The sequence below is a fragment of the Oryx dammah genome, unplaced genomic scaffold (assembly GCF_014754425.2).
Source record: "Oryx dammah isolate SB20612 unplaced genomic scaffold, SCBI_Odam_1.1 HiC_scaffold_2, whole genome shotgun sequence".
Lineage (NCBI taxonomy): Eukaryota > Metazoa > Chordata > Mammalia > Artiodactyla > Bovidae > Oryx > Oryx dammah.
The window spans coordinates 46,864,779-46,890,773 of NW_024070186.1; the positions used below are offsets into that span (position 1 = coordinate 46,864,779).

A 25,995-nucleotide genomic window follows, 5' to 3' on the forward strand; every position below is an offset into this window, starting at 1 on the left:
TGTCTCCTGTGTCTCTTGGACTGCAGGCAGATTCTTTACTGCTGAGCCACCCCGGAAGCCTGCCACAAGTTGCATATGTGTTAGCCATTGTCCCACCTGTATGAATATACATTCTTGGTTGTTTAAGAGAATTCTAAGGAATGTCTATACTGTTTTTATAGAATTATTTAACACAAACTCCATCTGTTGTGGTTGAACACTTGGCCTCAAACCTTTTGGCAATAAACAGAAGTTTTACAATGTCTGCATTGGAAGTTTTACCTGTAACATATCCACTATAACACTGTATCTGATATATATACATACACACAGAATATCTCACTCTCTGTTAAATAAAATGATCTCTCATAGTACTTTTGAGAAGAACTTATTTAAGAAAATACTGCTTAAACAAAGAATATACTTGGCACAAAGATACACTGAAAATGCCTTCATATGAATCCCTTTTTTCTCTTAAAATGAATTATTGTGAATTTATTACTTTGGTTTTTGTCACCACCTGCCTAAGAAAAATTTTACTAAAAAATTTTCTATGAAGATACAAAATTGGTCATTTGCTTATTTGGCAAATATTTATTGACTATCTATAGCATAGACTACCCACTCCAGTATTTTTGGTCTTCCCTTGTGGCTCATACAGTAAAGAATCTGCCTGCAATGCGGGAGACATGGGTTGGATTCCTGGATTAGGAAGATCCCCTGGAGAAAGGAAAGGCTACCCACTCCAGTATTCTGGCCTAGAGAGTTCCATGGACAGCCCATGGGGTCACGGAGAGTTGGATATGACTGAGTGACTTTCACTTTCACTATTGTGTGCTAGGGGCTGAGGAGCGGGGCTCCCTCCATAGAACTTGTTTACTAAAGGAAACAGACACTAGTCAGACAATCAAGGCAAAATCAACCAAACAAACAAACTAACAACAACAAAAACCAAGATGACGGGTATAACAAGTATTACAAGGAGAGGTCTGAAATACTTTGAGGACCTTAGTATTAGTCAGGTTACAGAAAGCTTCCCCAAGGCAGTGAATCGGAGTTGTAATGGGAATGTTAATCTCTACATTAACTAGGTGATGAGGGGAGAAAGGATGCTCCTAGCAGGAGAACAAAAGATCCAAAAGCCCAGGGCAGGAAGAAGTGTGGAGAGTATAAGAAACTGAAAGGAGGTCTTTCTGGTCAGAATGGAGAGGCACTGGGGACAAGATGAGGCTGGAGATCTAGGAGAGGGCATTGCACGTGAGGCTGTCAGGCACTGGATGTGGAGTTTGGTCTTTAAGCGCTGTGGGAAGCCATTGTAAGGTTTTATACAGAGAGTGGTGCCAGGATTTGTGCTTTGAAGAGGTCATTCTGGCTAGAATGTGGAAAGGGGGTTGGAAGGTCCAAGTAGTTCAGTCAGGAGGCTACTGCCATTATTTTAGGCAAGAGGTGATGGTAGTGCAATGAAGAGAGATGGACAGAGTTAAAAGCACCTGAGAAGGGAAATCCAAATACTGGGTGACAGCCTGGATAGGGGTGGGAAGACGGAATTTGGTGTTTGGCTGATGCCTCAGAACGAGTGATATTATAATTACTGAAGTGGGGAATGCTGAAAGAAAGTCAGGTGGGTTTTTTTTTTTTTTTAGGGGGAAGGGTGGGACATTTATGAGTTTTAATTTAAATAAACTGAGTTTGAGATGTCTTTGAATTATCAAGCAGGAAGAGTCAAGCAGAGAAGGGCAGATACACATTTGAGAGTTTTGTCACAGAAGTGGTTACTAAAGCCACAGACCCGTGGAGGCTGACTAGGGAGAAAGTTATGGTGATGGGGAAAAATGTGCACTGATAATGAATAGCTGGATGGAGGAAGGTGGGCCCAGAAAGGAGGTTGAGAAGGAGTGTCTAGAGTAGGAGGGACACTGAAGAATGCTGTGTCACAGAAGGTAAAGGCAGAAATGTTTGAGGAAGGAGGAACTGGCCAACAGAATTGAATGCTGCTAAAGGCAAGTGACAGAAGGACTGAAACACATCCAGTCCTGGAATCTGCATGACCTGAATGACCATAGAAATAATGGGCGGAGAGGCCAGATTAGAAAGGGTTGAGTCAAGAGGAGCAGGAGGCAAGGAAACACAGGGTGAACAGTGACGACTCTTCTGGCTTTAAAGAGGAAGCGAGAGGCAAGAGGCAACAGGTGAAGAGAAAGGAGACATTAAGCCAGTTGAAGGTGTTTAAGAGCCCATGGGAGTTTAAGTTGGAGGAAGAAGAGCTCTTTTAAAAGATTTTAAGTGCTTTAATTTTAAAAACTATGTAAAAATTCTTTAAATCAATGTCACTGTAAATCTGTATAGTGATAGGGACTGGTATATTCACTCTGGTCTGCCTTTCTAAACCATGCTTCAGCAGATGAATGGATAAGCAAGCTGTGGTACATATACAAAATGGAGTATTACTCAGCCATTAAAAAGAATACATTTGAATCAGTTCTAATGAGATGGATGAAACTGGAGCCTATTATACGGAGTGAAGTAAGCCAGAAAGAAAAACACCAATACAGTATCAGTTCAGTTCGTTCAATTCAGTTGCTCAGTCGTGTCCGACTCTTTGCGACGCCATGAATCACAGCACGCCAGGCCTCCCTGTCCATCACCAACTCCCAGAGTTCACTCAGACTCACGTCCATTGAGTCAGTCATGCCATCCAGCCATCTCATCCTCGGTCGTCCCCTTCTCCTCCTGCCCCCAATCCCTCCCAGCATCAGAGTCTTTTCCAATGAGTCAAATCTTCGCATGAGGTGGCCAAAGAACTGGAGTTTCAGCTTTAGCATCACTCCCTCCAAAGAAATCCCAGGGCTGATCTCCTTCAGAATGGACTGGTTGGATCTCCTTGCAGTCCCAGCGACCCTCAAGAGTCTTCTCCAACACCACAGTTCAAAAGCATCAGTTCTTCGGTGCTCAGCCCTCTTTACAGTCCAACTCTCACATCCATACATGACCACTGGAAAAACCAAAGCCTTGACTAGACGGACCTTAGTTGGCAAAGTAATATCTCTGCTTTTGAATATACCATCTAGGTTGGTCATAACTTTCCTTCCGAGGAGTAAGCGTCTTTTAATTTCATGGCTGCAGTCACCATCTGCAGTGATTTTGGAGCCCAGAAAAATAAAGTCTGACACTGTTTCCACTGTTTCCCCATCTATTTCCCATGAAGTGATGGGACCGGATGCCATGATCTTCATTTTCTGAATGTTGAGCTTTAAGCCAACTTTTTCACTCTCCTCTTTCACTTTCATCAAGAGGCTTTTTAGTTCCTCTTCACTTTCTGCCATAAAGGTAGTGTCATCTGCATATCTGAGGTGATTGATATTTCTCCCGGCAATCTTGATTCCAGCTTGTGCTTCTTCCAGCCCAGTGTTTCTCATGATGTACTCTGCATAGAAGTTAAATAAGCAGGGTGACAATCAATATACAGCCTTGATGTACTCCTTTTCCTATTTGGAACCAGTCTGTTGTTCCATGTCCAGTTCTAACTGTTGCTTCCTGATCTGCATACAGATTTCTGAAGAGGCAGGTCAGGTGGTCTGGTATTCCCATCTCTTTCAGAATTTTCCACAGTTTATTGTGATCCACACAGTCAAAGGCTTTGGCATAGTCAATAAAGCAGAAATAGATGTTTTTCTGGAACTCTCTTGCTTTTTCCATGATCCAGCGGATGCTGGCAATTTGATCTCTGGTTCCTCTGCTTTTTCTAAAACCAGCCTATACTAACGCATGTGTATGGAATTTAGAAAGATGGTAATGATAACCCTGTATGTGAGACAGCAAAAGAGACACAGATATATAGAACAGTCTTTTGGACTCTGTGGGAGAGGGAGAGGGTGGGATCATTTGGGAGAATGGCACTGAAACATGTATAATATCATATATGAAATGAGTCGCCAGTCCAGGTTCGATGCATGATACTGGATGCTGGGGGCTGGTGCACTGAGACGACCCAGAGGGATGGTACGGGGAGGGAGGAGGGAGGGGGGTTCAGGATGGGGAACACATGTATACCTGTGGCAGATTCATGCTGATGTATGGCAAAACCAATACAATATTGTAAAGTAATCAACCTCCAATTAAAATAAATAAATTTATTTTAAAAAATAAAGTAAATGGAGAAAAGGATACTAATATCCACACACACACAAAAAAAGCATGCTTTTTTTCCTTGGTATTTTGGCTTGACTCAGCTTATTCTCTTAGTATAAAAAGACACATTTCAATGCCTGATGATTTGTTTCTGGAAAACCACAGGGTGACTCATGCTTCGCTGCAAGCATACTTTCACTCTATCAAGATAAGATTGTTGTTGACCCAATTTGGAAAGGCAGAAGCATTGATAGTGATGCTGGTTGAAAAATAGAAATTAACCCCTGAAGGGTATTAGGCTACTTATCTTAGCTTATGTTCCATAGAGGCTCACATGTTATTAGCAAGTTTACTAGACTCACAGGTTATTAGCAAGTTTACTATGAAGTCTGTGTATATGTGTGTATTGAAACCTTTTGGTCAAATATTAAAACTGGGTATCCACATGGTGCTGAAGTTTTGTACAGAGCAACATTTCTTTTCATTAACACTTTGCAAAATTTGCTGTTTCAAGGTTTCAGTTTAGTAAGCTGTTTTTTTTTTTATTTTTGAGAGAGAATTAGATTGTAAAGTTATGTTTCAAAACAAATCTTATTTCTCCTATTGGCATTCATTACAAGATCCATGAATTATTCCATCATCCATCTATATGCCAAGTACTTGTTAAACACTACCGTGTACCAGATACTGGGGAGGGCATACATAGAATAATAATGTATGGTTCTTCTCCTCTAGTTTACTGTCTAGTGGAGGAGATTGATGGCAACATACCGTGAACACTATAGAAGGTGTGGGCAGAGAATAAAAGGACAGAGAGGAGGGAGTTTATTCTGTCAGGGTGATTTGTCCATGTTTGCCAATGTGTATGCACATATGTGCGTATGTGTGTGTCTATGTGTGAAAGAGAGAGAGAGAATGTGAGTGTGGGAAAAGCTTAACAGAGAGTCATAGAACAGGCACATGGGAAGAGTGGAAAGGGAAACGATTTCAGGATAAGGATAGTAACTTATCTGAGGTGCTGAGCAGTATTTGTTTTGTCATTACGTAATTCAAAGTATCTTTGAAAAATAGGCTGGGGTTCAATTTTACCTACTGGGTCATTAACAGTATATATGTGTGAAGATGTGAAGTTATCCTGCCCAACCACTGCACTGCTTTTGGCTCTCCAACTATGTTTAACATGGAAGACAACATGCCCACACGTTGTAGGAGGGAAGGCATCATAAGACAAACCCAGCCACTGTATAAATGCAAAGTGGGTTTTCTTATGTCACACATAAAGTTCTGTGAAAGTTGGCACTAAAATTAAATGGAAAACTTTCATGTTAATGGACCCGCAAGGCTATTTACATCCTACTAGCTGAGTCCTCAGAGATGACCTCATTTTCATGTTGGCATCTGGAGTGGAAAGCCATCTAGCCTAGGCTGAAGATGTTCGGCAAAGGAGAGCCACCCTGCTGGTACCAGCTTATAGTGTCTGGAGAAAATCTATTGACAGAGGCCCTTCTCATCCTAATAGCATTTTGAAATCATCTCTATTTGCCCCTATGTGATATAATGGACAGCATGTTCTTGTAGCACAAACATTTGAAATCAAGTTCTAAAGAGGAATCATGATCGATGGTTGAGGGCTATCTGAAAAAAATTCTTCCATTCTCTTTTATAGCCTAAGGAGACCTCCTACGGATAATCACATTCAGTGTCTAAATATCCAGTGACTATCCAGTGACTAAGACCTAGGCAAGCACTCAGATCTACAAGCGCCAAAGATCCAAGTGCCAAAACCAGGACGTCCCTGAGTTGCTTTCTGTAGGGTGTAAGAACAAAGGCATCCCATGTGTCTCAAGAAATAAGAGTGGAAGTGATGATTTAGTTCCTCCTCTTCCTTTAAAAGAATGTGACTGAATAGGCAGCCAGATGTGTTCTAGGACAGTCCAGCTGACTAACTCTTACTGTTAACAGGCACTAGCAGTTCCAGGACACGAGCACTACTGATAGAGGGATATGTTTGGTTTTCCAGAAATAGATTCTGTTCTGTTCGATCTGTTTGCTCAATCTCTATTCTCTCATTCATGTGGGGTTGATGGGATTGACAATACACACTAACAGGCAAGTCTCTGAGGATTTTTGAGTTATTTCAGGAACTTTCTAACTTTCTACTCTATGCTTTTATAAAATGATGATCAGAAACTGAATCAGCAATTGGAGGAATTGGAAATAGCTTCTACGTAACCATGTCCTATGTGTAATCAGGACATGAGTCCTGCACATTCCCATACCCAAACCCCTGCTTGTGTTTGAGAGGATTAAGTCATCAGAGAGGTGGCTCACTCCTTGATCTTTCCAATGTATTAGAATATTATGAAATAATTGTTCTTGCAATTTTCAATATTCCATGCCTTTAACCTGGATTTGCCTTAGAGATTGAAATTTCAGGCTCAAGAATTGACCTGGATTAAAATGCTAGTTGTACTACTTAGTAGCTGTGTGACCTTAGAAAAAGTACTTGACCTCTCTCTGTTTCAGTGTCTTAATCTGAAAAACGGACTCAATAATGGTGAGAAAAATGCATGTAAGACAAAGCACATAGTTAGCATGATAAATGCTAACAATTATAATTTTAGGACCTTTACATTATTCTAGCATTTAGTTTCCTCTGACTTCACATCCAGCTGGATAATATATATATTTTGTTGAATACCAAAACAGTAAACTTGTGTGAATTTCTGTGTGCTGATGGTGGAGCTGATGGGAAGATGCCTGGGAGTTGATGGGGTGATGGGACCTCTACTCAAGGAAGGGAATGTCCTTAAAGTGACCATGGAAGCCAGTTGATTTGCTGTCAATTACTGAAGTCCCATAGTTTAGTCTATACATTATTAAGAAGGATTTATATTTCAGGATGTCCTTCCTAGAAGTCTAGCTGAAATTTTCTAGTTGTCTCATGCTTTGTTCCCCATTTATGGAGGCACATAAAAGAAATATGGGACCAATGAATATTTGAGGACAAGGTGCCTTTTGCCTATACCTTAAAAAAAAAAAAAAAAACCCAAATGCAACTTCTTCAGCCTTTTGTCTTAGACGCCAATTCTCTCTCTTTAGATCCCTTCCTCCTTGAGGCTGACAGGACATCTGGGCCCTGCAGGAGTGCTAACCAAACCAGAACAGGAACAGGACTTAGGTACGGTACACTGGGAGCTCAGACAGTCAGGGAAGTAGACTCTGATGTACACACAATGACTTCTCTCAATGAGCAAAAAAGCACCAATCTCCATTTACCAGACTCAAAATGCACTGGGTATGATATAGTGATATATTTGATATTATTAACACATAATCATAATAGACCTGGAACATTTTAATATTCAAGTTGTATTTGACTTTTCTATTTCTAAATTATATTCATTCATTGACTCAACCAACAGGTATTTATTGTATGCTAAAAACAAGGAAGTATGCTAGATTTTTCTATATATGTCTTGCCCTAACTGGATTATGAACCCTTTTAGAGCAGAGATATTATACATTTTTCATGTTTTATCTCAGGGTTTAGCCTTTTGAAGACATTCAAGCAACACAGCAAACACGTACTTCATAAATGAAAAATGGGATGCAAGTTCTATGTTGCCTGTGCATAAACAAATAACAAAATATTTATTCTTATGTCTTGATGATCTTTAAACTTATAATTTAAGCAGAATACAAATGCAAATATCATTCCTATGATCAATATATGTCAGCAGTATTATGTCAGGCCTTTCACTTGGATTAAATATATAATTTATATGCTATATAAAAATAAGAAAACTAGATCAACCTATAAAAAATTTTCAGGGAGTTTTTGGTGAAAATAGTAATTTAAAATAGGATTTCTTTCAGACCCAAATCCCCTTTCATAAAGCAAAAGGAAATAAGCAAAGAAATCTAAAAGTTTTAGGTGCCAAACATTTTGATTCAATATGTTCTACTGTAAAATATTTGGCCTTGTTTGAATTTTTATTGGTATATGTTCTCAGTCTATATTTAACTGTGAGAAACACAAATAAGAATGAGTGAATATGAAAAATGTTCTTTTTAAGTCATGGCAGTGAATTTGAGAAAACATATATAAAAGGAACACTCTGTGGTTTTCACTTGCAGCCCCTTTCCTGAGCCTCCCTTGGTCAGATATGATTTAATGTTTATTGAACTAAGGACTCAGCTTACTTGGAATGAAATTCTTAAGGGCCCCTCAGAACTACCTCAGATAAGTCCCTTACTTCACCATGATCTCAAATAAGGTTTCTTTTATGCTCTCTTTTTCACAGGTGAAATAAGGTCGAATTAGAAAGTTTCATAATGAGGACATTCAATTCATCAATTCTTTCTTTGCTCAAATTAACTTTTAAAAAATCAGTGTGTTCACTCTGGCCTCAACTCAATCTCAGTCTGTAATCAGCCAACAATCTGTGCCTCATGAAGGCTGCCATCTTAACTGCCAGTTTCTTCCACCCATACTGTCTCTGTGGGGTAATACATTCTATTTGGTGCCTCTGTGTGAGCCTCTCAAATTTCCATCTGGCCAAAATAAACACTTCTTTTTCAATTCAGTCTCAACTTCTTGGCTGAGAAAGAGGACAGACTTGCCACAATGGATGATCTTTAAGATGCACAAAATCTCAATTCAAGGAATGGGTACAGAAGGTATGACCAACAGCTCTCTAGAGGATGGCTCATCAACAAAGTGGTTTGTGTCCGGCAGTGTTTCAACACCATTCTCTTGGTCTACACTTCAGTTCCTGAGCCGTGTCAATGTTGAGAACTCTATCCCATTGATGGTAAAATATTCCATTCCCAAGGGCAGCATAACTCTGTGAAGATTAGACTTTTTATCAACCTATGTCCACTGGTTAAATTGGGGCAAGTGTAACCAGGAGACAGCATGGAGAAATGGTTAAGTGCATGGGCTCTGGGGTCAGACTGGGTTCAATCCAGCCACTGTTAACTTACTACCTGTGTGACCTCAGGGAGTTCCCAAATCCCTCTGTGCCTCAGTTGCCCCATCAGTAAAATGGAGATAATATTAGTACTAGCCTTATGAGATTATTGTGAAGGTTAAATGAGATACTTGACACGTTTAGCATAGGGCTTGGCACATATTGACTAACAATGATTATTTTTAGGCAAGTCAGTAGACCAAGTTCCTGGTGCAGCATAAAGGAAGGCGAAGGGTAAATAACCAGATATGAAATTATTTCTCAAATAATTCCTTACTCTTTTAAGTGTCTCATTTTTCACCCAGCTCAATCATCAAGCAAAAATGTTAAGGGAGATGAGGAGGTCTGTGAAACCACTCACTCATTTAAGTGTGGTCTCATTTCTTTGGGGTTCTTGACAGGATGATTGTTTTTCTCTAACCCTCAGGGTCACTGGGGTTGAAATGAAGAATGTTATTGGGGTAAGATGGCCAGTATCACTTTCTTGATAGCCATATAGATGTGGGCATTGTTTTTTTTGTTAATTTCTGGTTTATGTTTCTCTCTGTTCCAACATCTTCCCTCTTCCTCACTCCCACTTTGGTGAGATACCTTTGTCAGCACAAAGCAGAGGCAGTCAGGCACACCTCTACGCATTATTCCAACTTAGGATGTTTATGCGAGAAGAAAGCCAACCAGGGTGGGGTTTCTGCAACCCTGGCAACCCCAGGGGCACACGTGGTTCTCAGCAGCCGGGGAGGGAGGGGTCTCTCACCGGTTGCTCTCTCAGGGTTGTTGCACATGAAGCACTGCCACGCTCCTGTTGCTTCGCTGAAGCCAAACACGTCGAAGAACCTCACTTCTTCCAGATGGAGCTGAACCTGGTCCAGATCCTGTTTCAGGAACACAAAGCACAAAGAACACGAGTGTGTCTGCCTGCCACGCAGCACTCAGACTGGGCAAATGGGATGTGGACACAGGACAGCCAGGGCTCAGATGCAGCGCCTATGACAAGAAGGGAGCATGGAGAAAACCTCTCATGGCCCATCTTAGAAAAGAGCAGCCAGTTCAAAGTATTTCAAGACAGTTCTTACTCTTAAACACAGAGAGTGGCCAGCATGGGCCCCAGGGCTGCTCTATGAGGGAGTGCCAAGTCAGAGCCTGAAGTGGCCCAGAATTTTCATGCGTCTAACCACAGCTCAAGAATTTCTAAAAAGCTGGGATATTCGAGTGGCAATGCTGTCGAAACGAATGCTTCTGGGGATTTGTCTTTTATTTACACTTTACATGGAATTGAGAATCAATTATCCATATCAAAAAAATTATTTTTATTAGGTTGGCTTCACAGGGGGCTGATGGAAATGTGTAGGGGGGTATTTAATCCCTTAGCCCTTGGCTCCAGTCCTGTTTTAGTTTCATACTTTATCTTAAAATTGGATGTAAACTTTGCATTTTCTAGTCCATAATATGGCTGCATTGGTTTTAATGGAAAATAATGCCCTAATCTGTAAATTAATTAACTTTTCCCCTCTAAATGGTTGAGTAGAACTGACACACTGAGAAGACCACCCTGTTTTATGTGCCCTGTGGCACGCTGCCAAAGTGTTCCTATTTAAGAGGCACAGGAGAGGGGTTCCATTACACTGTAAATGGATGGAAAACTATTAGCCTAACCAAATTAAATAGCTCTACTGTCCTCCCGAGGCTGTCCTATTATGTAAATGACTTGTAGCCTGTGCTATAGGATGGCCAGAACTGCACTCTTACAAAGTTGCTTTCCTAAGAGGGATTTATCGTCTTTGCTGGCCTCGCACATGCCCAGTTGACTTATCTGTTTGTCTTCTATTGAGCTGTGATTGGGTTTCCTTTCCTCTGGTCCGCACTCTCATCTTGTACCCATAGTAACAGCTCTCAGCATGCCCAAGAGCTAGGGGTTGGAGGCACTGTTAGCATTGCTTATGGTGGAAGGGAAGACCCTGAAGCTCTCGGGTCTGCTTTTCTTGACACAGGAGAGAGGTATGCTGAACTCAGCTCCTTGAGAGCAGAAACACATCTACTGTGTTCACAAGTTGTATCCCCAGCATCTTGTCCAACATCAAGAATGGATGAACATCACTGGTGTGTAGGCCCTGTGCAAAGTTTCTCAATGAGCTATATGAACAATATTATGAAAATTTAAAGGGGATTCGCTCTGTAGAACATTTACATTCACTGGGACAAAAATCCAATGAAGGCAGGGACTTTGTTTTGTTGGCTGCTATAATGTTAGCACTAAAGACATGCAAGCATTAAATAAATATTTGTGGGATAATGAAAAGCATAAACTGGGACTAGAAATGAGTACCTCTCAGTACCCTTTATTAAGACTGCTACGGTTTGTGCTCTGGGATTGGACATGTTGGCGGCTCACAAAACAGGACAGCTTTTTGAGTAGTTAACCTTTAATATCATATTTTAGGTATTCCAATGGGCACTGTTTATAAAGAAATGATTTTAAAGAATGATTTTGAATGTGTTCAATAGAAAAAAAGGAGGTTTTCTTAAAAAGCATATTTCCAAGATAAAGACTGAAGAAGCACCTGGGAGTCTTAGAGGTTTCAAAGGATGAAATCCATATTAAAATTTATGGGGAAAAAGCAGATGTTCATAAATATCAGTCTCAAAACTGCTAAGTCTCTGAAGTCTATACTTGGCCATTGGTATGCATATCGTTTCTCTCTTTCCCACACAATTAAGGATCAATTTTTCATTCACCACAAGCACTGCTAGCAAACAAAGTACTTAAAGTAATACTTCAGGGTTCCTTTAGTTGTCCTGTTGTGAGACCAGAAATATCCCAGGTTGTTGCTCATAATTCACATTTGTCTTGGCAAAAAGTTACTTTCAAAGTTTAAGACAGATGGCAAGTAACATCCCAGTGTTCAAGTTCTCAAGTCAAAAGCAAATTTTCTTCAGAGGATTTAAGTGTTGTGCAAAGGAGACTGAGTGAAGAAGGTAGATGGTAATTCTATGAACTGCTGAAGTTGGTAGTAACAGTCAACTTCGAATAGACAGACAAACGAAACACAGGTAATTCCAAATACTGGTGGAAAACCAAAGCAAAATAAATCACAAAACAGGCAAACACAAGCCATTCAACTAGAGATACCTAGATTTTTGGAATTTTGATTTCTTAAGTGTGCTCGAGGTCATTATTTCTCTCTCCTACTTATTTTCTTTACCTTCCTGTGTCCTATAGCTTCCGCAGGCCTTGCCTAGGATTTGTGATGTGCTAAGTGGGCTTCTCTGGTAGTTAAGACCCTAAAGAATCCACCTGCAGTGTGGAAGACCTAGGTTCAATCCCTGCATTTGGAAGATTCCCCTGGAGGAGGGCATGGCAACCCATTCCAGTACTTTTGCCAGTAGACTCTCATGGACAGAGGAGCCTGGTGGGCTACAGTCCATGGGGATGCAAAGAACTGGACACAACTGAGTGGCTAAGCACAGCACAGCAAGGTGCTTCAGTTGTGTCCGACCAACTCTTTGAGATCCTGTGGACTATAGCCTGTCAAGCTGCTCTGTCTATGGGATTCTCCAGGTAATACAGGAGTGGGTTGCCATTTCCTTCTCCAGGGGATCTTCCCAACTGAGGGACTGAACCTGCATCTCTTATATCTCCTGCATTGGTAGGTGAGTTCTTTACCACCAGTGCCACCTGGGAAGCCCAGGATTTGCTATATGGCTTCTTCTTTTTTTTTTTTTTTTCTTTAAAGACAAGAGAACCAAAATTGATTTGTTTAAAGAACTGCAACCTTCATTTAAGCAACTAGCCTCTAGGAGAGTAATTTTATATCAGGATAGGGTCACTCCTTGAATATTTCCGTTCAATGGCATTGGACACACCCTAGGGTGACCTTTTAATAATTCCCATCTCCTGGTGTTCATCTCTTTGTATAACCCCTTTCTCTTAAGTGTGGGAAAGACCTGTAACTTGTTTTTAACCAAGAATATGGCAACGGTGATAAGATATTAATCTCGTGATTATATTATTATGTATCCCTGCTCGCCCTCTCCCCCAACACACATACACACACAAAAAAACCAACCTTGCCAGCAAATGCATAGAGAAATTCCCCTGCTGGCCTTGAAGAAGAAAGCTATCATGTTGTGAACTGCCTATGGAGAGGACCATGTGGCTGGGAACTGTGGGTGGATGCTAGGACCTAGTAGCAGCCTTCAGACAACAGCCAGTAACAGAGCCCGTCTTTTAGTCCTATGACCCTCCACCAAATTTCTCCCAGCACCCTGAGCAAGCCTGAAAGCTGACCCTTTCCATTCGATGAGAAACACAGCTCCCCAAATGAGAACACAGCCCGGCCAATACCTTGATTGCAGCCTTGTGAGACTGTGAGTGGAGGACCCAGCAATGCCACAAGCAGACTCCTGGTGTTGTTTTAAGCTGCTAGGTTTGTGTAATTTGTTATGCAGTTTTAGGCATCAATACCTAGACTACATTGTGGAGAAGAGGAGAAGGTGACATGCTTGGCCAATATTCAGTGAAAATGATGCTTCTACTTAGAGGGGTCACATTCTTTCAAGTACACCCCAGATCAGGCCTCAATAAAACTCAAAGAATATTGAAGTCTGTATTATTTCTGTTGACTTAAATAAAAAGAAACATAATCATAGTAAACATGTACTAAGAAGGATTTTCTTGATAATCATTGTCTAATTCAAGAGGGATAAAAGCCTATGGAGGGAAAAATGATGTTTCTGAATAGCTGATTAAGTAAATATTTCTCCAGGTTTAGGGAAAAAAAAAAAAACTTAATGGGAGTAGGAATTTGGAAAACTATGTAATAAGTCTTTTGTGAAGCTCCCTAAAGGAAAACTACACCAGCCAGTTTGAAAAGATGACTGGATATTTACAACATTGTTTTGATGAGAGTGACAGCATGAGTTAATGCCATGGATTCTGTAAAAGTGCAAAGTGGCCTCTCCATCTTATAATGTGGTCTATGTACTGTGAGAGGGTATTGGGAAACAATTTTCCAGAAATCAGTGAAAGCATACATCTGGAAGAACTTTGGGTTCTGGCACATTTAAATCCTGTTCTAACAGTATTTTTGCACAGATACGAAACATAGGATTCCCTCATGTGCTCTGTGTGCTTATGGTTAATAGGATCAACTCTCGGCACATAGTTTAAGCATGTTTTAAGAAATGTAAAGAGTTATTTTTAAAACAATCTTCAGTATTTTCACATAATAGTAATGCTTTTTGTCTTTATGGTTATTTCTATTGTACATGTTCTAACTATATGGAGTTTGGGGTGTGAAATAAACTTATTGAGGGAAGAAAATTAATGATTCACCTCTATATTGTTCATCTTTTTATTACTTATGTTGCCCTACATTCTGTAGGCAAACTGTCTTGTAAGAAACACTGTATGTTGAATGAACAAACTAGCAAAAGAGACACTAAAGAGTATTTATGCTCTAATTTAAACATTTTATTTCAATTTCTGAGAAACAACTCTGTTGAATTCAAGTCAAATCCCTTAGTATTAAGAGCACCTGTTGTCAGGAACCAAAGATACATAGATGTAAGAGACACAGCCCTGTATGCCAAGGACATAAGGTACACAGCATTTGTCACAGAGGGAAACTGGAACACACCTATATTTGTGTTTGGATGAGATTATTATTAATCTTCTGATGTGACTTTTTGGCTCTCAACTGGATTAAAGCACCTTAACAAGAAGACTGACTTCTACACTGTTTTGTAGTTTCTGAAATTAATTAGTAGAGCACTTTGCCTATAGGAGCTATTCAATGAATTTTTCTAAATTTTTGTTAATTAAGACACATATCAACAGTAGCATTTAGATTTTCAATTTTCATGTCTATTTAGTATGACCATTAAGCCCTTTTAGAAATACTTATTTAAAAAATAAGTATTATTTTTATTATCTCTATGCATATTAAAAGACACTTGTTCCTTGGAAGAAAAGCTATGACAAACCTAGACAATGTATTTAAAAAAAGAGACATCAATTTGCCAACAAAGGTCCGTCTAGTAAAAAATGTGGTTTTTCCAGTCATGTATGGATGAGAGTTGGACCATAAAGAAGGCTGAGTGTGAAAGAACAGATGCTTTCAAACTGAGGTGTTGGAGAAGACTCTTGATAACCACCTGGACTGCAAAGAGATCAAACCAGTCAATCCTAAATGAAATCAACCCTGAGTATTGATTGGAAGGACAGATGCTGAAGCTGAAGCTCCAATATTTTGGCCAGCTGATGCAAAGAGCCAACTCATTGGAATACTCTGATGCTGGGAAAGATTGAGGGCAGGAAGAGAAGGGAGTGACAGGAGGAGATGGTTGGATGGCATCACCAACTCAATGGACATGAGTTTGAGCAAACTCTGGGAGATAGTGAAGGAAAAGGAAGCCTGGCATGCTGTAGTACAATGGGTCGCAAAGAGTGGGACATGACTGAGTGACCGAACAATAACTATGCATATTATAGGAATTCATTTTATCTAATATTATAAAACAAGCTTTTAGAATAAAATGTAGTAACTGAAGGAGAATGCCTGAATCCATCAATATAGCATGTTGACCTCTTGTTTTCAAGATCTTCAGCTTTTTAGGATCTCCAGTTCTCAGGAGGTATTGACACCAGGAATCCTTAGGAAAACTGTTACAAACATCAGATACAGGTCTGCCTCTGAAACATAACCTTATAAGTCTGAGTTTGGGCCTGGTAATGTGCATTTCTAAACAAGCTCCCCAAGTTATTCTGACATGCACTGACTGGGAAATTAATCCTACACCCCTGGGGATAGATGCAAAGATGGCTGATTCATCTCCATTAATTGGTATTCGAGGAATCTGTCAATCCTCATGTGCATATGTTCATACTTTCCCACAATACTTTGGTTTCATATGACAAAATACATAATCTGGTTGCAAGAGTAAAAATTTCATTCCTGATCATCAGAGACTTTTTTATTCCAAATTTTGCAATACGGAAGGAAGAGTTGAGGCATGAATGCTGAACTTGTTGGGACTCATTTGAGACTTGGTAGGAGGTTGAGCTGTGTGGGGAGGGAGGTGCGCAATGTCTGGAAGACAGACTGAGCAGAGGCAGCATGGGTGCTGACCTTGAAGAGCTCATAGTGTGTTCCAGTGTTCAACACGGATGTCCCATATGCGCTATGTCCCATCGTCTCTCCTTTCTCCATCCCCGATTAGGAAAAGAACTCTAAGTACACATGAGTATTTGAGGTCAAAGTGGTAAGCGTTTTACTATACTATAGATCATAAAACAGACTTGACTTTCTTCTTATTTTTTGAATCCCAGAGTGTTGGGAAGAACTGAACACTTTCCTAGCAAGTAGTGACAGTCCTATGGTTCTGGCTTAAAGTGGCTGGAAGAAAGCATTCATGTTTGATTTATTTAAGAGACTTTTTTTTTTAAAAAAGAATTCTTTCATTCAAGAATCAATAAATATGATAGGATATTTGTTTTGATTCAAAAAGTCAAAATTTCACACTCATCTAACAACTGTAAAAAAGTGATTTTTTTTACACTACAGAAAGGTGGCAGTAAACACGACAAGAGTTTGAATAAAGTAAACTTTTATGGAAAAGTAAATATATGCTTTTTGGTAAATATAAGCCTTTTCCATGGGCTTTTCCAGGCAATGTCCCTGGAATGGACCATGGGATTTTCCATTTCCAGGCAATGTCCATGGGACATTTCCAGGACATTTCCAGGCAATGTCCATGGGATTTTCCAGGCAATAGTACTGGAGTGGATTGCCATTTCCTTCTCCAGTGGATCTTCCCGACCCAGGGATCGAATCCAGGTCTCCCGCATTGTATAGAGACGCTTTACAGTCTGAGCCACCAGGAAAGTCTAAATATAAGCATATGGATTGAGTCAAAATAAAGGTGGCAAACTGGGTGAAGAGGCTTCATAAATGTTTGATAAGCCAATATTTAATTTATTTAAGGATCCAATTTCTTTTAAACTTTAGTTCATTAAAAGCTAAGTATCTGTTACCAGAGTGAAAGCAAGGGCAAAAGACTACGACTCTTCAAGTGTCAAGAAAACGTTGGCATATCTAGAATGTCAGAGCAAATATAATCACTAGAACTATTATCAATGAAAGCCCACCTTCCCACAGAATCTCCTTTCATATTGGAAAGCAAAGAATCACAGTTATTTATTCTTTTTTCCTAATCAATGTTTGCTACCTGTATTTAACAACTACGTACTGAGCATCTAGGACTATTATGTATTACTATATGGTACCAGATCACAGAGGGTGCTGATGTGGAAAAACTCATTGGGCAGGCTTCCTTTTTCCTCATTTGGAACCCATTAGTGAGATAACCATACTCCTCAGCTCTGTATGTTATTTTGTTGGGGCATGAGGTCCTTCTCTTGTCTTAATTTTCCTCCTTCAAGGACTTCCTTGGTGGTCCAGTGGCTAAGACTGTGTTTCCAATGCAAGGGACCTGAGTGCGATCCCTGGTCAGGAAACTAGATTCCACATGCCGCAGCTAAGACCCAGTGCAATCAAATAAACAAATACATTAAAAAAAAAAAATTTCCTCCTTTATCCCTGATACTCTCTCATTCTTAGACTGCTACTCCCTCCTCCACTTTATATAAGTTCTCACTCTTGGGAGTGTGATATATGTTTTTGAATAGATATGTATTCCTGAAAAATAGGTAGCAACGTTTAAGGTATCTGACATTTTCACAAACACATTATGCTGTAGACTACATTCTATTTTTCACTTACTTCCCTCAAGATCTCGGCATGGTTTGTATGCATATTTAGTTTGTTGCCTCCACTGCTGCAATGTGATTTCCTAGTACATCTTCACCATCCACCACATTTTATCTCACCATTCTCCTAGGAATGGGCATCAAGGGTGCCTCTACCTCTGCACCTAGACAGACCATGCAGTAATGAATATTCTCATCATACCTGTCCCATTGTGGACATGAGCAAGAATTTTTATGAGATAATCATTTAGGAGTGAAATTGCTGGATTACAGGGCATATGTAAGAATACAGAGAAAACGTTTTTATGGTTCTGCACAGCTTGGGCTTTCTGAAAAAATTTTTTACTGAAACTTAGGACCTGGGCTAAAAAGACAAGCTTCAGAAGTTAATTCATAACAAATCAGAAAGTGAAAGACTATCCAGAGAGACTTATCTTCCAAGACGTATGTGTATGTTCACATTTCAAGGTGGGGATAAGACCCAGGATTTGGAGACATTCCCAGTTTATCAAGCTGGAGACACAAGTCTCACTCTCCACTGGAATGACTTATCTGCATCCCAAAAGGTAAGAGTAAGAACCCAGAATCCTTTCCAAGGAGCAAAGATTTTTCTCTCTTTCTTTCAGAAGAGTGGAGGTGCTGTTCCTCTCCTATATAAATATTCAGATTCATATTTTCAGGGTTCCTTACCTATAATACCCTGGTGGCTCAGATAGTAAAGAATCTGCCTGCAATGCAGGAGGCCTGAGTTTGATCCCTGGTTTGGGAAGATCCCCTGGAGAAGGAAATGGCAACCCACTGCAGTATTCTTGCCTGGAGAATCCCATGGACAGAGGAGCCTGGTGAGCTACAGTTCATGGAGTCACAAAGAGTTGGACATGACTTAGTGACTAACATTTTCCTTTCCTTTTACCTATAATACAGACCCTGCTATGTGTAGGATGACTTTTGGTTTTCATCATGTTGCATAAGGGTAAAAAACTGAGTCAAAGGAGAACCCGTGAGGTTATTTGCTATAAATAATAATCTCTGCTCCACAAACCTTGTTTTCATGAGACATTAAAAAGTTAACATTACACATATCTTTAATTTCACTAGGTTCTGATAAACTGCTCTTCAGGTTGGCTGTCCAGTTTACCTGCCCACCAGCACAGTATGAAGAATTCCTTTCCACATCACAATGGAAGGTCTTTCTACACTCTGAAGTTTTTCGAGGAATTACCATCCAACAACCCGTTCTCATGCATGAAATAGGCCATGCTTGTGGTGACCACAGTCATCGTGGTTTGATTGCAAAAGGGGCTGGTGACAGTCTCCAGTAACTTCTTAAACCACTGCTTCTTAAACCATAGGGACAATCAACCACACTTCTGCAGAAAACACTTTATTTTTCTCTATCTTTACATGCCACTGTCAGTTGGAGGCATTCCAGTTTCTGGGGACCAGATCACTCTTTCTAGGTACAATTCTTTTAATAGGCTAAATGCATATCAGAGAAGGAGGTAGTTGGATGGCATCACTGACTCAGTGGACATGAGTCTGACCAAACTCTGGGAGATGGTAAAGGACAGGGAAGCCTGGTGTGCTGCAGCCCATGGAGTCTCAAAGAGTTGGGCACAACTTAGCAACTGAACAACAACACTGCATATCGACATTTGACCAGGGTCTAGTTTTACTTCAAGAATGATCATTTTGTTGACATGTTTACTACTTGGGGGCTTCCCTTGTGGCTCAGCTGGTAAAGAATCTGCCTGCAATGCAGGAGACCTGGGTTGGATCCCTGGGTTGGAAGATCCCCTGGAGAAGGGAAAGACTACCCATTCCAGTATTCTGGCCTAGAGAATTCCATGGACAGTCCATGGGGTCGCAAAGAGTCAGACATGATTGAGTGACTTTCCCTTTACTACTTGGAGACGTGACGAAGGAGATAAAACTGACTCTACTGTGGACTTAATGAGAAGGCACTACTTCCCATGATATGGAAACTTCAGATGTCTCCATCTGTCTTTCAATAGATACAGCACAGTGCTAAGCATTGGTGAAGTAGAGATCAAGGCAGCCAAGGTAAGTTGAACTACCCAGTTGAATTATCCCTCAGTAGAGAAAGGAATAAAGCAAACTCTGGTCTCTTCACACAGTGAAAAATTCCACAGATGTGAAAAGGAATGAGCTAGATCTACATGTATGAACAGATATATTTTCAAGACATAAATAACATATTGCAAAAGATAAATGCATATGGTAAAATTCAAAAACAATGTGCTTAGTCGTGTCCGACTCTTTGCAACTCTATGGACTGTAGCCCGTCAGGCTCCTCTGTCCGTGGGATTCTTCAGGCAAGAATACCGGAGTGGATTGCCATTCCCTTCTCCAGAGGATCTTCTTAACCCATGGATCGAACCCTGGTCTCCTGCACTGCAGGTATATTCTTTACCATCTGAGGCACCATGGAAATAATACACACCAACCTCAGGAGAGTATTTGCAGTATTTCCTTTTCATAAAGGAAAATATTTGAAGTAAATATGGAAGGAAATGTAAACATCTCTTCTATCTTGTGGTAGGAATGGATATCATCTTTCTGTGCTTCCCTGAATGTCAGTTATTTCACAACTTAATAAAAAATAAAAGTGAGGCAGAGAGCACAGTTGAGTGAATCAGAGACTAGCAGGGATTAGAATCTGTGAGGAAGAAAGGTTCTGCATGTGTGGGGAAGATTCCTTGGTACCCCTCAAATTCCTCATAGAGGGATCTCCTCATCTAGCTTGTGCGAGGCTGGCCTTGGTGGTGAAGGTTGTTAAAGGACCATCTATTTCTCCTGACTTTTTGCATCCATTCTTGTTGGGGGAGCTCCACATGAAAGCTTGTTTTAATCTAGCTCTTCAAACTCAGAGACAAAGGCATGAAATGCAAAGTGCTTGAAACAGGTTCTACTCTTTTGTTTTAGAAAACAAACCAAATCTAAATCACCGAATGGATTAAATGACAGAAGTGAAACTTAGAAATAAGGTTCTTTTCTGCACAGTGGGATGGTATAAAGAATGCAGGTTTTGGAGCCAGAAGACCTGAGTTTGAGCCCTACTACTGTCATTCACTGGCAATTCTTGGGAAACATCTTAATTTCTAGGCTCTTTCAATGTACTTCTCAGTCTGTACAATGACTGTGATCCTTAAGCTGCTTCCTTTAGCGAGCTGTTGCCACAGATCAATTCAGGGTAATTCCACTACTTTGTAAACTATAGAGAAATAACACAAAGTAGTGATAATGATGATGATATGAACAAAGTAAGATAAGCTCCTTTTTATGCATATAAAACAGTGCTTTTTGCCTTTTAGCTAGATAAATATATGTAAATCTTTTTGAAATGAATGGCTTTTAAAAGAAACATTGATGTTAGGTGCCTGAAAAACATATTTCATTTTCTAAAAGCAAGTAACATATTTATCTGTCTGTTTTTGTTAGCTTGTTGTCAAACCTAGGAGTATAGGGTGTAATGAGATGCAGACATAAAAAGATGCAATGCAATGTGAACATCTGAAAGGGGAGGCAGGTAATGACATGTGCGTGTCTGATGGAGCCATAATGAGACGTACAAATAGAAATGCACATAGAAATGTGCCTGGGCAGTGGTGTAATGAGATGCATAAATGATTGGGTGTAAAGATGAAGGCATTTGGGGGGATGTAATGTGATTTATAAATGGAAGCATTAAATGGGGGAGGGTAGAAAGGGTAGATTGTGATAGGAAGCAGAGAGAAAGAATGCAGTGCCATGCATGAATGGAGGAACTAATAGTATGCGCATGATGAGGGAGTAATGAGATAAAAATGAAATGGCATAATGAGGTTCACAGATGGAGGGATGTAATGAGCTGTGCAGAAAGGAGGTAATAATGACAAGCATAAAAGGAGGGATTTAATACTATGAATAAAGAAATGGGTGTAAGAAGATGTGAGGACTGAAAGGAGGAACAGAAAAAAAAAAGAGGACGTGGGTGAAGAGATGCGAAATAACAAGGTGGCAAGTGGAGCACTCTAATGAGACGCTGAGATTAAAGGGTGCAGTGAGGTGTGCCCATTTAGGGAGTAATTAGACACAAACGTGGGTCTATAATGAGGTATCCTGAGCCCTGCTCACACATAGACCATAGCACTCAGTTCTTATGAAAGGGGTGAAAATGGAACAAATGTAAAGCAGAGCCATAAATATATCTAAATTGTTACAAATCCCAAAAAGAGAAAACTAAACAGGTGATTTAACCACAGTCTGGAAGTGAATGAAGTCATGGTTTCATAGGCGCTGTTTACGGAGCACTTACTCTGTGCCACCGCTCTGCTGGGTGCTTAACTAACTAAACGCATCATCTCATTTTCCCTTCCTAGCAATCCTATGAGGCAAGTGAATTTTAGGGCGGTTAACCAATTTGCACAGATTCCCAGAGCATGTTGGTGGTAGAGATGTGATTCAAGCCAAGTCAACTGGATTCCAGTTGCCTTTACCTCTTTTCTGGTGTTGCTGTAAGAGTAGACGGTGGAGCGTCCTGCCTCAGAATCTCCTGGATCATGTGTCTAAAATGCAGAGTCCCAAGCCCACCCAGCAAGTACCCCTTGCAAGACCTGTGGAGGCCCCAGGAACCTGCAAGCTCTCAAGCTCCCCTGGGAAGTCTGATGCACTGAGGTCTGAGAACTAGTGAAACCAGCCTTGGAATCAGGGTGTTTAGCTCTGGAGAAAATCCACGAAGAAAGGGGCTCATGTGAAGTGTGAGCAGTTGGGTTGGCTACAAGGGGTATTTACCAAGGATTTACCTTGTGCAAGGATTTACCAGATCCTGGAATGAAGCATCAAATGATACCCTGGACTGTATTTAGCAGAGGACTTTAAAAAAAGGCTCCTTCCCCTCAGACTGGTATCCATTAAGAACACAAAATTATATTGAAAATAGTATAAAAATGCAAAGATGTACTGAAAATAATTAGATGCTAGGAAATATTTGTTTACTGAAATCATAAATACAAAGATTACTCCAGTCTGTGATCTCTAAGGAGAAGAGAGTAATGTGTTAGACCTAAAAGTTTGCCAATCTACATGCAGCTTTGCTTAAAAAACAAGAAAGCCAATAGGGCCATTGATTCTTCTTTCTTGATATGTCTAGTGTTAAGGTGTCTAAATTGCTATGACTTTTTTACATTAAAAAGTCCCAGAATTTAATCTAGAAATGAACTCAATCTTGGATGACAACTCACATCTTAGTGACACAGCCACTGCTCTAAACATTTTTAGAAGTACGTTTTGGAACTGTTTTTAGAGTGTATTCATGAACCGCACAAGAAAAAGTTTCATTACTTTAGTAATTTCCCAGCTTTTAACCTGAAAACTATTATTAAGTTTGAGTAATCTCCTTTTTAAATTGGCTAAAAACTTAACATTTGAAAAACTAAGATCATGGCATCTGGTCCCATCACCTCATGGCAAATAGATGGAGAAAGAGTGGAAAAAGTGGCAGATTTTATTTTCTTGGGCTCCGAAAATCACTGCAGATGGTGACTGCAGCCATGAAATTAAAAGACATTTGCTCCTTGGAAGAAAAGCTATGACCAACCTAGACAGCATATTATAAAGCAGAGACATCACTTTGCTGACAAAGTTTCGTATAGTGAAAGCCACGGTTTTTCCAGAGTCATGTACGGATAGGAGAGCTAGACCATAAAGAAAGCTGGTCCAGCTTGCATCTCCTGCAGCTCCTGCATTGTCGGCAGATTCTTTACCACTGAGCCACTGGAGAAGCCCCAAATCTATGGATGTGAGAGCTGGACCATAAAAAAGGCTAAGTGCCAAACAACAGATGCTTTCGAACTGTGGTGCTGCAGAAGACTCTTGAAAGCCCCTCGGACTCCAAGGAGATGAAACCAGTCAATCTTAAAGGAAATCAACCCTGAATATTCATTGGAAGGACTGATGCTGAAGCTGAAGCTCCAATACTTTGGCCACCTGAGTCAGCAAAGAGCTGACTCATTGGAAAAGACCCTGAAGCTGGGAAAGATTGAGGGCAGGAGGAGAGGGCAATACAGGAGATGGTTGGATGGTATCACCAACTCAATGGACATAAGTTTGACTCCAGGAGATAGTGAAAGACAGGGTAGCCTAGCGTGCTGTAGCCCATGGTGTCATCAGACACGACTTAGTGACTGAACAAAAACAAGTCTCCTTTTACAACAGACCGAGGCCTGGATACATTTTTGACTTTTGTGAAAATAAAGCTCATTTTCAAAAGTTGAAAGCTTTGTTATTCATTTTGCCGAGAGAGGTCTTGCAGAGGAAGTACAGTAAGATAATACTAGTTTCCGTTTATTGACCTCTCACTATGTCTCAATCACTGTTCAAGGATTTTACATGAATTATGTCTCCCAAAACTTACAAAACCCCAGTGAACTGAGTCTGGTGTTTTACTGCACTTTGCAGGTAAAGAAGATAAAGCAGAGAGGACTTAGATAAAATAACTGGCAAGTGCTGGAGCCAGGATTCAAACCCAAATCCTGAGCTTCAAATGACCACGCTTCCACTTTGCTTGGTGCTGTTTTTCCTGCTAGCTAAGTGCCCAATGTCTGTAGGCACAATATCCATGATAGCATCAAGCAGAAAAGGCAAAGACTATACTCGTGCACTGATTACTTAATAAAAGAACCTAAATCACTATTGGATTAGAACAGACACTTTGGAGGGACTGCATACCTCTGTCCCCCTAGGAATAGAGTTATTTCGTTAACTATTTTCTGAAGGTTTCTTTTATTTTTTTAATTTCCTTGACTGATGCAGAACATCTGGCTGACTGTGAAGGAATGCTCACTACAGTAGTAAAGTTGACATGCTTCATTATAGGATAGTCTGGCTTGTGAAACACGAAGGAAACACAATACATGTGATCAGCCAGGATTCAAACTAAACCCAGGAAATATTTATGCTGACTTTAATTTCTTTAAAAAAGCTTATGTACGACATAAGCAAAGTATATGTGGATGGTGGTTAGGGAGATATTGATAGTGTGTATTAATTAGCCAAGTGTAAGGGCAATGATTTTTTAGTTTTTAAATAGTGAATGGAACTGTCACTTAGATTTAATGTGTTTACAAAATGGTACAATCTCTTAATATAATGAGTTGGTATGTATGGAATTGTTGATATAAGGGGCTCAACTGGATTGTTATAGTGTGCAGCTGTTAAGGGGAAAAAATGAATCCAGATGAAGGTAGAGACAGTATTTAAGGAGGCAAAGTTTAGAATTCGGCTGGATTTCCAAACTCAGTGGTCCTAAGGCATCAATAAAAGTCCTGCTTGTAAAAGTTCCAGAGGACGTGTCAGTGCTCAAGGAGTCTGTTTGCCTTCAAGCCTCTCCTCTTATAATTCATTGCGTTAATCCCAGATGAACTATTACCTGGCTATAGTGGAAGAATGTGAGTCCACTGATACTAGATAAATTGTGATAAAAAGTTATCTCATGCTTAAGCTAATACTCTCCCAATGCTTCCTAGTGTCACAAGTCTTATGCACAGAGCATGGTGTAAACATGGACAGGGTCACAATCAGCCTCATCTGGCCTCTCAGCCACTGTTTGCCTGCCTTCACCTTGGCAAGGAGCTCATGGATGAGCTTATGCCCTTGTTTCCAAGGGGAAGAACAGACCATTGGGCTTCCCAGATGGCGCTAGCAGTAAAGAACCCACCTGACAAGGCAGAAGACATAAGAGATAGGTGTTTGATCCCTGGGTCAGAAAGATCCCCTGGAGGAGGGTATGGCACCCACTCCAGTATTCTTGCCTGGAAAATCCCATGGACAGAGGAGCTTGGCAGGCTGCAGTCCAAGAATCACAAAGAGACACAACTAAAGTGACTTAGCAAGCATGCATGCGTGAAGAAAATAACTGCTTTTTTTCTTGGCTCTAAAGACAATCTTTCTATCTCTCAGATGGAGTCTCCTAGGTGTAGACTCTTCTTCTTAGCATTTTTTTTTTTACTTTATTTTACTTTACAATACTGTATTGGTTTTGCCATACATCAACATGAATCCGCCACGGGTGTACACGTGTTCACAATCCTGAACCCCCCTCCCACCTCCCTCCCCATACCATCTCTCTGGGTCATCCCAGTGCAC

At 40.3% G+C, this 25,995-nt stretch overlaps 1 protein-coding gene across 2 annotated transcripts in view; it reads right to left on the minus strand.

Annotated features, from left to right (window-relative positions):
- The window catches only part of VEPH1 (ventricular zone expressed PH domain containing 1), a 271,345-nt gene that overhangs the window by 16,677 nt on the left and 228,673 nt on the right, over nucleotides 1–25,995 (minus strand). For both annotated transcript variants that reach the window (XM_040247539.1, XM_040247541.1), the window contains exon 12: nucleotides 9,838–9,955. In XM_040247539.1, the coding sequence (XP_040103473.1) occupies nucleotides 9,838–9,955 (118 nt within the window). The remainder of the gene's footprint in view (nucleotides 1–9,837; nucleotides 9,956–25,995) is intronic.